The following is a 15,937-nucleotide window of genomic DNA, read 5'->3' as shown; positions in this document are numbered from 1 at the left end:
GGCTTCGCCCATCGCTGCCGATGCATTGCCATTAGCATACCTGACAATTGGACGGTCTCTGTCTGATGAGTTTACACTCATGGCTTCTATTAAGGTGAAATAGCTAGAAGGGAATGACCAGTTCCTTATGGAACAGCAAACTTTCCACATGATCCTGATCATGCATAGCATGCTCTGTACACTGGAGTGGTCATGAGAATGATTCCCACTCTTTAAATTGGCGATTCGACTTTAGCAACCAATTTCGAAGAAGCGTGCATGACATTTGAGCTCGAATTTGCTGACAGCAGCGCTCCTTGGGATTACAACCTCGTTCGTTCCGCAATCGCTGAAATCACCCCTAAGGGAAAATGGCCGAATTCGAGGAATCATTGGAGGAACTTCAAGTATGTGAAGTCCACGGGTTTCTCATCTGCTCGCAGCGATGTAGCCTCTTCTTTAGGAGGCAGGATATTGCCTTTTCATAATAGGCTGTGCTGGCCTTTCCAGTCCGCTACCGTTACCCATTTGGGGATTGTAGTGGCTAATGTGCTGTACGGAAGTGTCCTGGGAGTGTTCTTGCTCAAGAGTGAGCGTGGGCTTTTCCTACCCTAGCATATGTGCCCTGCGTGTTGTGTTGCTTCGAGTACCATGTCTGTAGGCTGCATCGCTTCATCTGTAGCAACCGAACACCTTTTGTAGGTATGCACTTTGGTGATTTTGCTTTTAGGGAAAGCAGAAGCTGTACGAGGAACAGCTACAGCAGGTTGAAGAGGCACTGAAGCAGGAAGAAACTGAAGACTTGCAGCGCCTGCGGGCGGACCTCAAGGAGGTGATTCAGCTAACAAAGCATCTCGTTGAGTACAAACAGCAGCAGGAACAGCAAGTGCTTGAAAGTCAGGCCGCAGTACTGGCACCAAGTGAAGCAACGGCACCAAAGGAAGCACAACCGTCAGCCACAGTGGCAAGAGAGCAGCCTGTGGGCCCCACAGAGACTCCCGCACCTCCAGCTTCCGCCTACGAACCAGCAGGAGGCACACTTGTAGGCAGGACTTGTTCAGCAGAATATGAAGGCAAGAGGTACTATGCTTCCATAGTGGAGGTCAAGCGGGACCCAAAGGTATGTGTTTGGTCCCTGGCAAACCCTACAGACGCTCACAGTTTGCTTTCTTGTGGCCACATTCGATCAGCGAATGCGACGACAGTACATAATTATCGATGCTGTAAAAGGCCCTCGGTTGTCATGATTTAGGCGGTCCTACGATTTGCTCGGCGAATTGCAGGGCATGCGTATTTGTTGTGTATGGGGGGGCTACTGGGCAAGCTGCTCTGTCGTTATGGGGCCGCGGTGTATTTCCAGAAGTACCAATATGTCCTTGTCTGTACACTGCTTGCCTCAGGAAGGGGAACGGGTTGTTGTTGATTTTATTGGATGGGGCAACAGAGAGGAGTATCCGCTGCAGCAGGTGGTGCTGCTACCTCAGGCGTCAGCCACCGACTTCCCGGCTGGTACTGCAGCGCAAGCAATCTATTCAGGGGATGGGTGAGAAGCCTCTCATCTGAATAAGTCGTTTAGATTTCAGAAGGGGCAAGGTTGTTGTCATGCAGGTGTTCAGCGATAGATTGTCTTCGCCTTTAAAGATGTCTGCTGATGGCGGCAGCCCTTTTTTCTCATCCTCTAGGTTTACCCTACTATCACGTATAGTGTATAGAGGCTAAGAGTCGCATAGTGCACGAATAAAACGTGCGTGGATAAAACATTCATCGCGTAACAGAGAGCTAATTAGAAGAATATCGCAACGAAGCATGCAAAGCTTTCCGCCCTCTGTGTGTGGTCAGGCGTTGGTATGACTGCTCCATCATCGCCGCGATGCCATTCGGCTTTCGCGTGCGTTTCACGGACTATAAAAACGAAGAAGAACTCCCAGGGGACAGAGTGCGGGCCCCGAGGAAGGCAGCTCCCAAGAAGAGAGCCAATGATATTATCACGCCTGGTGGATATAGGATTCCACAGTATCTAGCTGCCAAGCCCACAGGTAGAATTTGACACCCGATAGGCCGCGCAGAATATGGGCACATACTTTTGTCTCACCTTTAGAAAGAAGATCTTGTTCTTAGGGATTTGTGAACAGATGCCCTTTCCGCGTGCATGTTGCAGACACCGAGGCACAGAAGAACAGTAAGAAGCGAAGGGTCAAAGCCATCAAGCAGCAGCAGAAGACGGAGGAAGCGGAACACCAGCTGGCAAAGAGCGCCAAGTCGTGGCAGCAGTTCAACAAGAAGGTGCGTAGCTACCTCTCATCTGTCCGTAGGACGAGGTTGTTGCAAAAAGGAATTTGTTCTTTTGTGCAGATTGTACATATTTTTGCGCTTCGCTTGCGACTATGCTGGTGAATGGAAGTGTTTTGTTTCCCAGCTGTAGTGTTTGCACCGCCTCTGTTTGTGCCTATTTTAGCAGGTAGGGGAATATGGCCTTTGGGTGATTGTGAGCTAGGAAGGGCCTGCGGACCTTTTCTCCGTGTCTGGTGATTTTGTATGGGCATGAAGGTCTGTGCGTTGTTGTATGTGCACCTCTGCTTACTTTGTCCAATCAGGCGGTTAGGAAGACAATGCCTGGGTTCATGACTGGGAGAGGTCACGAGAGTATCTTTAGAGGAATTGAAATTAAGCCGAACATCAACCCTGTGGAGGCATCTAGACAGTTGCAGCTGCAGCAAACCTTCATGCCCCGCAGGAAGCACGATTTCGACGAGGGAAATCTTCCAGACGACTGAAGGAGGATGATATTTGTCTGCCTGATGGTAATCAGCACATGTAAGCAAAGCAGTCGCAACAACTATGCATTCTTGACTCCCGTCCTTCCTTTCGTCGGACTGGTTGTGGTCCTCTCTCCGTGCAGCGGTTTACGTCACGAAGTAAATCGTCATTTGGCAGAGGGGAAGGCAGGGAGATAACCAAATATTTGGCGGTTCGTATTTTCAGTTATTCTCTTTCTTTAGTTGCTTCACCTAAGGGGGAAGTAGCTTCTCTGTATCAGCTGTTGTACTTTGATTCGCATGGGGTGTTATTCCCACTCAGCTTCTCAGCGTACTTACGTAGGATTTTGCAATCGCTTCCACGGGAAACTCATTATTGGCTAGAGTGAGAGGTGTAGGGCAGCAATAGTAGCCTAAGAAACTTTGAGCAAACAAAAGGATGCAAGCGTCACAATGGCTTTTTCTGTCAGAGGGCTATACATAAAATGGTGCAGTGCGCCACATTGCTTTCCATTGAAACGAAACAGACCATTGTGCCTGTGCGGTATCACGGCGTGTTTCACACGCTTCACAGTATAGGTAACCAGTTTACTCTTCAAAGTGGTCGACGGAGTTAAATTATGCAAATATTGCCTTCCCTGAGCGTCTGGTCATTTTACTTGATGTGCCGCTTCACATGCAAGAGTTGCTGGTGCTCTCCTATCGACGAAGGTGCGTCTCTCATTTAAACGCTTACGTATAGGGCCTCAAATGCACTGAGACAAAGGGCCCTCGTGCATATCAGCTTCCTGCGAAGTGCAGTGCACAAAAAGTCACCTCTAGCCCACCCCTCAAAAACGAGTGCACGTGCTACTCAACGGTGGGCATGGGCTAGCACCAGAACCCTCTTGCAGGCACTTCCCGTACTGCCCACGAGTGATGAGGCCCTTCTGTCATCCCGTGACTGTTTTGGATACCCCAGGTATATTATCATTTTCCTATGGCCTTCAAGGGCAAGGCTTGCGCTCAGAAACTTCAAAGCCTCATTGGGCATGTGAACATCGATAACAGGTACCGCTACACGCTGCATTCATGTCTTCATTGCGCTATTCTGAAGTGCAGCCCAGTCCAACAAGCAGCGTAACGGCCATTAATACCCTTGCAGCCGAAATTATCAAAAGAATATTTCTTTCTGGATGCACGCACAACGATGGAACGTTCGCCAGCAAAGCTAAATGAATAACATGAATTTTGTTCGATGCAAATTGTGTACTCCCAGCTCCCGATGATAAAACACAGCACATGCATCTTTCTCTACGTCATACTGCAGTGTGTCGTTTCCTATTCCAACCATCGGAGTACATAATACGGAAGCTAAGAAGACTGGTGCTCGTGTGTAGGGTTGAAGTAGGATGTGCTTATCCTAGTAGCATGCACTGCTCTATGACTTCTCCGGGGTGCATACCCCCAACCCCCGCGTGGTGCTGCGGCGTGTGTAGAACATAACACCGTGTTACTCGCTCGTACGGTGATTTGCGGAAGTACGAGAGAACCCAGATGGTTTTGCTTAAAATTCCAACGCGAGGCGCAATGCCCAGAATGAGACGAAAAAACACGCAGCTGCGTGAGAAACACACCACGCGCCACGGCCCCGAAGACCCAAGTCCCACAAGGCATAGAGGCGACATCGTATGCAGTTGCCCCCGTCTAGCTGCCCCTCTAGCATCCTTGCGGGGTATAGCAGAGTAACGTAGGGCATGTGTAGGATGAATGGGAGCTGTGCCGGCTCTGTGCAACAACGAAAATCAGCACACAAAATGAGTCATGCTGCTGCCGTTTGGTTCGCTATTGCGCTGCACGCTTGCTTGCTGTTTCCTCCACCCTAGGTACACCGTGCCGCCCTCCCGCGCTGGGGCCTCCAAGGTCTCCACTGTTCGGGGTCAGTGGGTTCTCGCTGCTGCGTGGCTGCTGCGCGCCAGCTTGTACCGGCAGTTCGTTGGGGGGCAGCCGCAGTGCCTGCGCCCGTCCCGAGTGCCAAATGCCGCAGCTGCTCCTCCTGTTGCTGCGGAGCAGATAAGGGTCCTTGCCGTTTGCACGACACACAGGAGCAGTATCCAACGATTGGAATCCAGTCAAACGGAGTCCAATGCAACTTGGGCTGCTGCTGCAGCGTCTCGACGAAGAGACCTCTGAGGTAGCTGGCAGCACCAAAGAGTCACAACAACACAAGAGCTTCACACTATGTTTCTTGAGCACTACGCGAATCGCACGAACTTTCTCCACGGGCTCTGTATATACGTAGACAAACCGCCTCCCCACACTAGCCTACACGCAAACAACTGCAAAGCACCGGCGCCGACAAACACGGGCAACATCAGACGCGTCTGAGATTCACCTGTGGTCCGGTGCATCGGCGAAGTGCAGGGCTCTGCAGTAAGTCATATAAACGGAAAAGCACTGCGGGAGGCCCGCGCAAAGGACGTGCAGATCAACGCTCATTTTGGTATGTGTTATCTTGGAGTATTTATCCCTTTTGCTAGTTGCTTTCAACCCTTGCCAGGGGAGAGATCCCCGCATGAAGTATAGCAGGACGTAGCCCAAACCTTCTAAATCGTCACGGCGCGCCTGCTCTACGCCTGCCGGTCACAGAAATCACAATGCACGGCGGCGTTATGATGAGGCCACCTGAAGGATGGAATACACTGCACGGAATTTCCATCTGAAGAAGTGACATCCAGCTACGCCGGGATATGCACTCGTCCGAAACAGGAAGAAAATGCATACGCACAGCAGCGCTGGATGTAGAACCTCACGCTCCCCGTTCCCCCACTGGGTAGCAGTCCGAGTACTAGATGCACGCGGGGAGATATGCTAGGAAAAGTCGTTTCATGAAAAGTTCGCCACGCAGAGGAACCCTGGCGCATCGACGACCCAGGAGGGCAGCACTACTATCGCCTTCCTGTTTTGAGGCATGCACCCTGCAGTCCTGCACTGGCATAAATATAATGAGGCACTAAAAAGAGGGAGGACTATCATATTATTCCTTAATTAAATGGTAGTCTTTACCCAAGTGCGTTGCCAGCGAGGCATATCTGGCCGTGCCAGTGAGGTTTTTTCCTTCCTTGTAAGGGATGTGCTTGCCCTGGGCGTCTCTGTACTTCTTCGCCAGACCGAAATCAATTAAATAGATCCTCATACCGTCTCCATGGCGTCCCACCAGAAAGTTGTCTGGCTTCACATCGCGATGTATGCAGTTCCTCTGGTGTATGTACGCCAAACGATCCAGCTGAAAACGCAGATACAGGCAACAGATGGTGATAGAAATGGATGGATGCAGAGGAAAAGATGCACAATATGGCCACAACATACCAAGCGAAGGCGAGGAAATAGAAGAGTCGACATGGTTCACCCATGGATATAGATTTAAACAAAAGGCAAAGTCCCATGGAGAAGCTTAGGAGATCGAGGTGGGAGCTAGGGACCCTCAGCATCTTGTCCAATTAGGTGGTGGCATATCTGTCCTCTATGTGTGCTGCAGCTAATTAGGCGCCTAAAAAAATATACACTATGCTGCGTGCACTCCCCCAGCCGGCGGACGAGTTCCCCTGCATCCCATGCACCAAGCACGGAAGGACAGGCGGCTATTGATCAGAGGGACTCAAATAGATTAAAAGCATTAGGCTGCCCAGAAAACACGGGAGTCCCACTAACCCGCACGATAAGACCTATCTATATACAAGTATAGAAAACAGATACGTATTGAGGTGCGCTTCCAGGGTCCTGCACAATGCTGCAAGCTGCCTCCGCGAGCGAGTAACACGGCCCCTATTATGCCTTGTTAAAGCTTTTATTCGGGCGAGGAAGTGCGAGAGGACATGCGCAAAAATAAGGGTCTTTGGCTACCATCTGAATGCCGAGCTGCAGGACGGTCGGAAGACTGAAGACGCGTTGAGATGCGTTGAAAAGATACTCCAGCGAATGACCAAGACGCTCCATCACCATCACGTGCCATTCCCCCTCCAGGCCATACCAGTAGCATACGGGAATGCCCACTGAAGATCGCAGCAAAAGCGCGTCATACAAACTAGCTACACCTTTCAGAAAAGAAGCAAGGCGAACATGCATCCGAGTATGGGCCCCACGAAGCCCAAAGACAGTAACACATGCACGCCACACGAATTACGTGCACAGTGCAAAAAGACACATGCATAAAGCGAGCGACAAAATGGCAGTACGGAAAACTTCGTAGCACTGCATAGGAGCATCCCAGTAGCGTCAGATTCTACACGTGCATCCACCAACCCGCTCCACCCTGCGAGTGCGTGACACCACGGGAACTTCACGCAAAAAAAGAGCAACACATGCAGATCATCATCAGCACCAGAAACTCGGCACCTGTGCATCAACGATCAGAGGCTGGGCAGGGTAGCGCTGCAGGTAGCATCTACCTTGTGGCTCGTACGGTGCTCACCTCCGCCTTGCAAGAACTTGATTATTCGTGCCTCGTAGAGCAGCTGCGGGTGTTTCGTATTTGCGGGCTCCAGCTTTATGGCTACTTCTCTGCCCCTCTGGTCCACCCCCTCATACAGACACCCAAAGGAGCCACTCCCAATCTTACGGCCAAGTCTGTACACGCCATTTACGCACGTGGGTGGCGCCAGGTGATTCCAGCCGACACGAGAAAAGGGCTGCTGGATACCACCTGCAACGGCGGCAACTGCACCTAGAGCTGGGCCTGCAGCTGCCGCTGCTGCTGCCGCCGCTGCAGCAGCCGCTGCTTCCGCCGCTGCTGCAGAGACGGGCGCTGCTCCGCGCATGCCACCCACACCAGCCCGCGTGGGAGCAGCCGCTGCAGCGGGAGCAGCCATGTCCACTGGCATTCCTGCAGCAGCCGTAGCTGCTGCTGCCGGGATCGTAGACACACAGAAAGCCCTGTTGTTGCCTTCTTTACCCTAGTGCTACAGAGCAACAACAGTCAGCTTCGTGGACAGGCTGGCGCTGCCTGCCATCAAGTGAGGAAGGCACGAGGTGGAGTCCAAACAGCAACCGCATGAATAAACAGCAGCCAAAGGAGGCAGAGAAGGTCTCGCATACAGCACAGGCATGGTGTGCCACTTCTCAATGAGTTGCTGGTGTGGGGTCCTGAAGGCGGGTAAAGGGCAGGTGCCCACCGAAGCCCTCCTACGGCCAATTGCTCTTGGGGGCTCTCTCTGCTGCTGCAACTAACAAAGATGGTATTGATGGAAACTGTAACGAAGAATGGGAATAGAGGGAAGATCGTGCAGAGGCAGTAGGGCTGCTGCTGCCTGCAGCAGCCGTGCCGGGTGACGCACAGAAGAAAATCGAGGAGAGAGGATGAGGGGTAGAAGCAGCGAAGCAGAACCAGACAATGCCCTATCTTTCCAGTGCAAGGAGAAGAAAAAGAGAAGATGAATGGCCAGTCACCCTTGCTGCTGTGATGAACTATTGCGGCGGCAGGGCACGACGTCGGCTTCTCCGTTGGAGAGCTCTAGAGCTCCTGTTAAAGAAGTGAAAGGCCGAGGGGAACGGGCATCATGACGAACAGAGCTGAGGTGTAAAGACAGCGCAGCGCCGCCGCATGAATTGCCGGACGGCGGGTGGCGTTGTTTGAGGCGCCGCAGAGAAACAACTGCTTTCCCCGTACTCTGATTCTGGGGCCTTTCCCCTAATATTCCATCGGGCTACTTGATCTGTACAAGCAAAAGCAGTGTGCTCTAGCCCCAAACGCCATTCTTGCCTCCGTACTGTTAGGCTTAGCTGCTCTTGGCTTCCCTCGCCACGAGAGGCGCTCAATCCGATTTGTACAAAACGGCTGGAACACAGAAAGCGCTTACCTCCAGTTAAAATATATTTGGTGCCCAGCAAAATACAAACAAATGTATAAGGGCTAAACATCTTCTAGAATGCACCATAGAGTATTAACAAACACAAGTGTGCCCTCCAAGTCATGCACCTGTCATTTGTACTGCAAGTTCATTTCACTTCATTTGCAGCCAGTTGATGCCCTTTATTCTAATGTTCATTTGGACTGGCATCCTTTTTGGAATGTTCGTATACCTAAGTCGACCAACCCACCACTACTATTTCACGAGGAGGGCTCTTCTTTGACTGCCCGCCATCTGGAACCGAATGTAGAGTAGCCTGCCGATAGGGCAATTGAGAGTCCGAACATGGACGGGCACTTTTTGCGTTTAAAATGCTCGAAATTAAGCGTGAAAAGCTAAGAAACTGGCCCATCTGTTCCCCTGTCTGTACCAAGGCAGAGTTTGCCTGCAGGCAAAGCTACATTTTGGCGCTTTCTACTCTACACTTGATTCAATTTAAAATGAAAAAGAATTGAATATTTATTCCGGCCTATTCTCTCTGCTACAAAGTATCGGTAGCTAACTCAATACATTAGCAGAAACGCTGGATGCCTGCACACGGAGGTGCTCGGTGCAGCTGGATGCTGATGATTGCTCAGAATGCTTGCACTGCGTGCAAAAACGCCCATGCCACACAGTAAGCCATCCCTCTGGCTCCCCTCCTGCCAGTATCCTATGGGGCGATGACGAAAGAAAAGGGGAAAGGCGCTGGTGGTGGGCCCAGGTATAATACTCTCTTTACTTACACCACTTGTATCTAACTAAGAATTATAGGGTATTAAATAATTGCTTTGCCTAATCGTGCTAATTTATTTCAGATCATTGTAGCTCGATACAAAAGGATGCAGTGTCGTATGCGAGTTCCCTTGATGCCATGTGCAATGGCTGTGAATTTGCGGAGGGCTTAGAAGGTGCAGCTAGGCGCAGCTTGATTGTCCCTCTCCTCTTAACTCGAAGAATATGAAGAGCGCCGGCTAGAAAGGGGGGGAGCTATTCTCAGAAACACTCAGTAACTTTCTACTTTGTTTGTATTACGTCTGGAGCTAACTGTCTGCCACAGGGACCTTTGACGGAGCTCTACTAAGGCAACTGCTCCTAACCACCTGTCCACAAACTTCATCTTCTTGGCACTTTTTGACACGTGTCCCAAAATCGGCCAAGTCTATAGGCCAAGACCAAATCTTCAGGCTCAGCCGTCCCCTGCGTAGCATGATTCCGTGCTTGCCTCTCTGGGGCTTTGCACTAGCACTCGCTTTCACTAGCCGGCTGTTTACATAATGCCTCTATCTCTAAAAGTAATTGATGGTATTGGACGACCAGGTTTATGCGCGGATTGGGGAGGGGCGCCCCAGTGTAGACCAGGAATTACGGAGGGCAACGCAGAGACGAATTGACTGCTGTACTACATACCCACTCGTCGCAAAGAACAAAATCAAGACAGTCAAGTGAACTCGTACAAGCGTAGAGTTAGAAATACTGCAGAAGAGTGCGGTTGATGTGTTCTCTCTGTCCATCTGCTTCAGAACGGTCGGCAGCGATCGTCTGGTGGTCAATTGCGTGGGCGGGTGATAAACGCACGCCAGAACCCACCAACAAACTTTGGATCCCTACCCATATCGCTCGGTCTTTGGAGATTCCCGGAGCTTAAGGATAACACAAACGACATTCTGAGCCATTGCAGACCTGGAACAGGCGGCGAATGGGCATATTTGCTGAGTCAGCCAACAGCGGTGTAGATGCTATCCGTCCTCGACCGCCAGCAGCCTAACAAAAAAAGCCCTTTTTCATATCAGTCCAGAGCCTGTAATGAGCCGAAAGGCTTTGCAGGAGGCTGATTCTAGAGGGACTGTGGCGCCTCAGCTGCTTGCAATCTGGGCAATACAGTCCATTCTTATCTGCCGCAGGGTGCATAACAGGGATTGGAAGAGCTTTTCCACCTTTTCTACTGTAGTGTGGATTTGGCCATGACCTGGAAGGTCATGGGCATGTGATGCTGCGCAATACAGCTCTGCAAAGCGAACTCGGGATGTTGAAGTGATGGACTCCCCTGTTTGCTTTGAACTACAGCAGGCAAGCAGGCGCCCAGTCGGCTGGCAGTTTGTCATTAGCTAGCATGTTTGCGAGCTCCTTCTTGATGTCTGCTCATTTCCGCTGCTTTTAGGCTGAACGTCATGTCAAATTCCTCAAGAAAGAAGCAGGTGCGAAGCCACTATGAAGCGAGCTCAGTCACATTTACTTTATACTACTCTAGTCATATTTAGCTAAAAAATAGGGAACTGATAAATTATTGGCTGTCCGGCCGTATCTCTTGCTTATTGCAGAATCATCTTAGTTTGACACATGAAGGTGCAGTGTAGTGTCGGCATTCGTGGAGTGCTATGTGCAGCTAGCTGTGACGCACCTAAACTGTCTTCTTCCCTCCTGTGGGATCGTTGAGAGGGCAAGGGGAATGAGTGAGCGCGTTTGGAAATTACTACGTAATATTTTATCAAGTGTGCAGTGAGTTTAGGGTAAAGTGTCCCTCTACGGATACTTTTAGACAAATTGTGAGAGCTGGTAGCACCGCATGCAGCCGTTCCCGGTCGACCACTGGTTCAGGATGTAGAGGGATTTCAAGCTTTCCTAGAACATTTGTATGGCGACCGTAAAACCGGAAGACAATTCGGAAAGCAACTTTTGTAGGCGCTGGAATGAAAAGTCTCTGACGATGGATGTAGACGGTGGTACAACGCCACTTGGGGCAGGAGAGGCGGGCCTGCATGTAATAAGGACGCAATAACTCCACTGCTCGTAGAACATCACTGTACTTAGCTGAAAAAAGGTTTAAAGATGCCTCGATAAGTTTATGCATACAAGGAATGTATTGCGGCCGCATGTCTGGGCAAGTATGCGAAGATTTGATCAGCGCGTTGGAGACGCGCCTCGCGTGTATTCTCGTTATAAATAGAAACGACTTTCCCTTGCGGCACGCTTAATTAGGGGAGAATGCAGGTCAATTAGTGACTCTACTCACGCAGGAGAAGTGGTCTGGCTGCAGAGGTTGCCACAGTTCAGGAATTCCAACCCTCGTTGACTTCGTCTTATGCCGAAATCAGCTCAACAGCTTGCATTCAGAAAATTGAGAAAGCTCAAGAGCGAAAATCTACCAACAGATCGGCATACCGAGAAATGTGAAGCTTTGGCCCGCAAAAGCCAAAACGTAGACGAACTGCTGCTTTATCAGTGGTTTGTGGCAAAACTACACAAAGTGTCATACCAGGTGGTCTCAGCATCCACGGCAACTACATATCCAACAAACCGACCAGTGGAGCTTTCACACGTGATGCGCTGTTTGAGGTTTCAGGAGCACACAAGGGCAACACTTGCGCCACTGAAGGAAAAGAGGGAGCCGCCAAATAGGGATCTGCAACCTAGGAATCTTGGAGCTGCGTCAGCCGGCCCTACCCTACAGTCTAAGGTAGCCAAACAGACAAAGCCAGAAGAAACACGCGTTTCTCAGAATCCTCATACAACGTCACACCAGCACACCTGCTTGTATTGTGGGAGATTGGGTAATGTACCTTGAAACTGCAAGCGCATTCAGAAAGCCACAGAACCTGAACAACGGGACTAGGCCCAACGGAAGTAGGCTGCTTAGCAATCAAAGGAGGCGCGTCAGGGAAACTGAAAGCCTCTCACGCAGACTGCAGCGCAGTGAAAAGGGCTCGAGGATTTCGAACTGCAGTTGTATACCCACCCCGGTCGATTCTGCGCTTCCACAAATTTACGTCCGAGGTCGACAATCAATAGCGATACTTGCCGTTTGATGTGAAGTGGATGTGTTCTTCAAGGGGACAGCGCAGAGGTGTAATCTGCCAGGTCACTCGTTAGCGCCCTCCTTCAGACTCAGGTTCACTGACGGGCTGCTGAACGCAAGGATTGGGAAGGCTGCTGCAGGAAATGCTACTTCAAATCAGAATTGGATTTTTCGCATGGTCTATTGCTTGGATGTTAGATCCCTGAGCCGTGTCATAATCCAAGGCATGCAGTGGGTGGCCCAAGGAAAGGCTTATGCGGCCACCGCTTCGCGCTCTGGAGGTTGGTGTGCCAGGAGGTGCTAAACAAAAGCAACTCATGATCTCCACACGAAATATGTGTCTATTTTTCGTTGAGAGCTGCAACATCGGTACCTCAACAAGGCAAGGCACAGTCTTCATGCGGGAGTCTCAGCAGCATAGAAAGAAAAGACTGTTCCATGCGAGTCTCGTCTTTGTGGCTTTGCAGCTGCCTCGGGCATGGAGCGACACTGAACTTTCAGCCGAGAAACAGCAGGAACTGGCAACTGTCAAAGCAGAGTTATCGGATGTGCTAGCTAATGACAAGCTGCTAGCAGAATGGCCACGCTACTTACTGGTTGTCCACCGCACCGTATTGAACAGATCTCTGGGCCAGCCCTCAAGCTACGCTCCGGCGGTATCAGAAGCGCGAACAAATGACGAGTAGATCAAGTGGCTGGCAGATAACCTGTTAGAAAAAAGAGTTATAGGGCAGGAATCGACCAGCACGTTCAGCATAACCTAAGCAGGCGGCCTGGAAAAAACGCCATGTGGCGCTTGTCGGTTCGCTCTGAGCCCCTGAAATAGATTGCTGGGAAGCAGAAACTTTCGATGCCTCATATCGGTGGGCTTATCGACGAGTTACATGGAGCAAAAGTGTACTCGAAATTTGGTTTTATAGACTTTTTCTTACAAACTCTGCTCACCATGATGACGGGCTCAAAAAGGGCGTTGGGACAAGTACTCGCAAACTCGTGTATGCCTGTATGCCGTTTGAAATTTTTCAAGGACGCCTGAAATGCAATGCCAAGGTAGTTGAAAGTTTCACTAACCTATCAAGGAATGCTGGAAGGCTGTCTACGTGCAAGATATTCTAATATTCAACCGAATCATTTAAAAGCACCCACGATGTTCGCTTCAGTCAATGGCGAACGAGCAATGGCATATGAAGGCATGAAAGGCTTGGAATAATAAACCACCGATATTTCTAGGATTCTCCATCTCGGCTGAGAGTTGATCCAGATCTGGCAAGAAGTGGAGCAAACAAGAGGTGGTCTTCATCTTTTCGTACCTTCAAGAAGCTGTGAACCTTTATTGGTTTGCATCTTATTGCCAAAATTCCATTCCAAATGTGCTCTTATTGCCACTCTTTTGCCAATGTTGCTGAGAAAACTCAGTGCATGACCAGGACAGCGAAGGCTGAAGCTGCATGAAGGACGTTAATATGCCGCTTAAGAACTTCTGTGGCATTTGCACTGCGCCAGTAAGAGTGTGATACTTTCTAACAAGCCTTACCAGGGACGTAACTGTAAATAATACCTTCTACTAGAATGATATATGCTCTCCAAAGCACCAAAGTATCGTTTGAATTATTCATTGTTCCACCGATGCCGAGCAGCGGTGTCCAGTACGTCAAAACACACTTGAATCGGTGTGGTAAGGCGTGAAAAAATACCTGCGCTAATAAATAAGCTTCAGCTTACTCTGCAGACCTGCCATCACTCCTTGATGTACCTTACAAAGCGTTTTTAAGCATGAGATTGATCGAGAGTTTTTCTCTTTCCTGGGCTCGTCCTGGAGTAAGACCGCGTACAGTGAAGCACCTCAAAGCATCACCAGCGTAGTCGCCGGCGCGCCATGTAATATAACCGTACACTTAAGTGTCTCAAGGGCACCGGTGTATTCGCCGGCACGGCCTCCTGATGCCCTAGCAGTTTACAATTGTGCAGTGCAACCGCTCTTGCCAGCAATGGTTCACGTTCTTTATCGAACTTGAATGAGTCTTATGCTCTTCAATTTCATGCCTCAGGTACTACTAGTGCCAAAATCCGGGACAAAGGCGCGAAGCGTTACCTTGTTAAGAAGTGCCTGGTGTGGTTTAAAAGCAAATAGGGGGTCTGTCAGTTCTGCATCCCTCATTCGGTTTCCAGTACTACATTGGGCAACCGCATGTGCCTAGGGCCTTCCAAGCCATGGTGGAATTCACACCACGGTGAAGATGCTGTTACGATCCTTCTGGTAACTTGCGATACGCCCCGAGGCAGAGAAGTATGGCCTATATTGCTCAGGTTGTCAGCAGGTGAGGCTGCACAAATTTTATAAACCCGGCCTTCTGCAAAGCCTTTCGGCTCACTAAAGGCTTAGGATTAATTTGACCAAGAGCTTTATTGTTGGGCTGCCGGACACCGAGGATGAGGATAAGAGCTACGTCGCTGTCAGCAGTAAAATATGCCCATGCGTCCCTCCTTCCAGTTTTGTACTGGCTCAGAAATTGATTAAACTATTCTTAAGGGCCGCCTGAAAGATCCGAATATCTCGCAGCAGTATCTATACGGGTAAGGATCCAAAGCTCGCTGGTGAGTTCTGGCATGCCTGCATCACCCGCCTAGCACTGGCCATAATATGACCACTGCAAGCCAACCTGAGGCAGATAGGCTAACAGAAGCTGCCAACTATACTCTTCTGCAGTATTTACGACTGTAAAATTCCAATCGATTATGTTCACGCTTTCCCTTGTGCCGTGTTGGCTTGCACACAATGGTACACTAGCCCATCGATGGTTCTCGCGCATCTTTGATCCACATTTAGGAGACCCTCGCCAATCCGGGCCTGGATCAGCTGGTTGGGAGTCAGCATCTCTGCGCAGTGGAGGGTGGAATTAAAAGTGTAGCTGGCTAGTCGGTGCTAATGTTATCACAAAGCTCAAGCACGGTGAGATGACAAGGGGAGTTAGGCTGTGTTCCTCGAGCCTGGAGACTTGCTCCCGGTGGGTCTGCATGCTTTAAAATATGCAATAGAAGATCCCTGGAGGCTTAGTATTCACAGAGGAGCCGTAGCAGTGATAGATTTTAGTACTAGCGTGGTGTTGGGAGCGGCAGCACCGGTGGCTGACGGAGGAGCAGTTGTGGATTTGGTTGCTTGCAAGAAATCCGTGCCTCTGTCTTGCTCAAAAGAGTTTCCCGAATTCACAGTATCCCTCTTGTTGCTTAAAAGTAATTGTCCTTCCCCGGTGCAACTTGCGCGTGAAATCGCTAGCTCCATCTATGCGTCATTTCTTGAACGTTGCCGGTTATCATTGTCAAGGTGCTCTGTACACTCAGATTTGTGTGCAGGCGGTCGCAGGTATGGTAGCCCTAATTTCTTCATTTTGCCGTCTTTGAGGCTTCAAAGCGACTACGCTGCAGGGACACACTGTATCTGCATGCAGATACTATTCCATGTGGGCGGTGGCACTGCTGAACTAGTGAGTTTTCATTTCTTCTACTCGTTTTACCTTTCTATTTCTGGTAGTGGAGGGCTCTCC

The 15,937-nt window shown here is 50.1% G+C and overlaps 2 protein-coding genes across 2 annotated transcripts; one reads left to right on the top strand and one right to left on the bottom strand.

The window, feature by feature from the left end:
* Nucleotides 1-350: 350 nt before the first annotated feature.
* On the top strand, nt 351-2,753 carry LOC34617888. The gene is made up of 6 exons (XM_026335788.1): nt 351-386; nt 710-1,099; nt 1,380-1,522; nt 1,819-2,015; nt 2,138-2,262; nt 2,574-2,753. Exons 1-6 carry the CDS (start codon nt 351-353, stop codon nt 2,751-2,753), a joined length of 1,071 nt encoding a protein of 356 aa, XP_026191573.1.
* A 1,843-nt stretch (nt 2,754-4,596) lies between these two features.
* Nucleotides 4,597-7,582, bottom strand: LOC34617887 (casein kinase I). The gene is made up of 6 exons (XM_026335736.1): nt 7,186-7,582; nt 6,618-6,766; nt 5,781-6,000; nt 5,252-5,350; nt 5,110-5,125; nt 4,597-4,912 (listed from the first exon to the last, which is right to left on the bottom strand). The coding sequence occupies exons 1-6, from the start codon at nt 7,580-7,582 to the stop codon at nt 4,597-4,599; spliced, it is 1,197 nt and encodes a 398-aa protein (XP_026191521.1).
* Between the last annotated feature and the right edge of the window lie 8,355 nt (nt 7,583-15,937).

The sequence above is a fragment of the Cyclospora cayetanensis genome, unplaced genomic scaffold (assembly GCF_002999335.1).
Source record: "Cyclospora cayetanensis isolate NF1_C8 unplaced genomic scaffold, CcayRef3 CcayRef3_contig_8, whole genome shotgun sequence".
Classification (NCBI taxonomy): Eukaryota; Apicomplexa; class Conoidasida; order Eucoccidiorida; family Eimeriidae; genus Cyclospora; species Cyclospora cayetanensis.
The sequence above is the reverse complement of the archived record's forward strand: the minus strand, read 5'-3'. Positions and strand labels throughout refer to the sequence as shown.

Bases quoted from the DNA above. Each gene is read 5' to 3' on its own strand.
- LOC34617887 (XM_026335736.1), bottom strand. From the start codon at position 7,582: ATGGCTGCTCCCGCTGCAGCGGCTGCTCCCACGCGGGCTGGTGTGGGT. The intron at 6,001-6,617 runs GTAGCCAAAGAC...CTGCGTTTTCAG, and splicing joins TGCAGCTCGGCATTCAGATG to CTGGATCGTTTGGCGTACAT. The intron at 5,351-5,780 runs GTAAAGACTACC...TGTGACCGGCAG, and splicing joins CTCGCTGGCAACGCACTTGG to GCGTAGAGCAGGCGCGCCGT.
- LOC34617888 (XM_026335788.1), top strand. From the start codon at position 351: ATGGCCGAATTCGAGGAATCATTGGAGGAACTTCAA. The intron at 1,523-1,818 runs GTGAGAAGCCTC...GTGTGTGGTCAG, and splicing joins GCAATCTATTCAGGGGATGG to GCGTTGGTATGACTGCTCCA. The intron at 2,016-2,137 runs GTAGAATTTGAC...TGCATGTTGCAG, and splicing joins TCTAGCTGCCAAGCCCACAG to ACACCGAGGCACAGAAGAAC.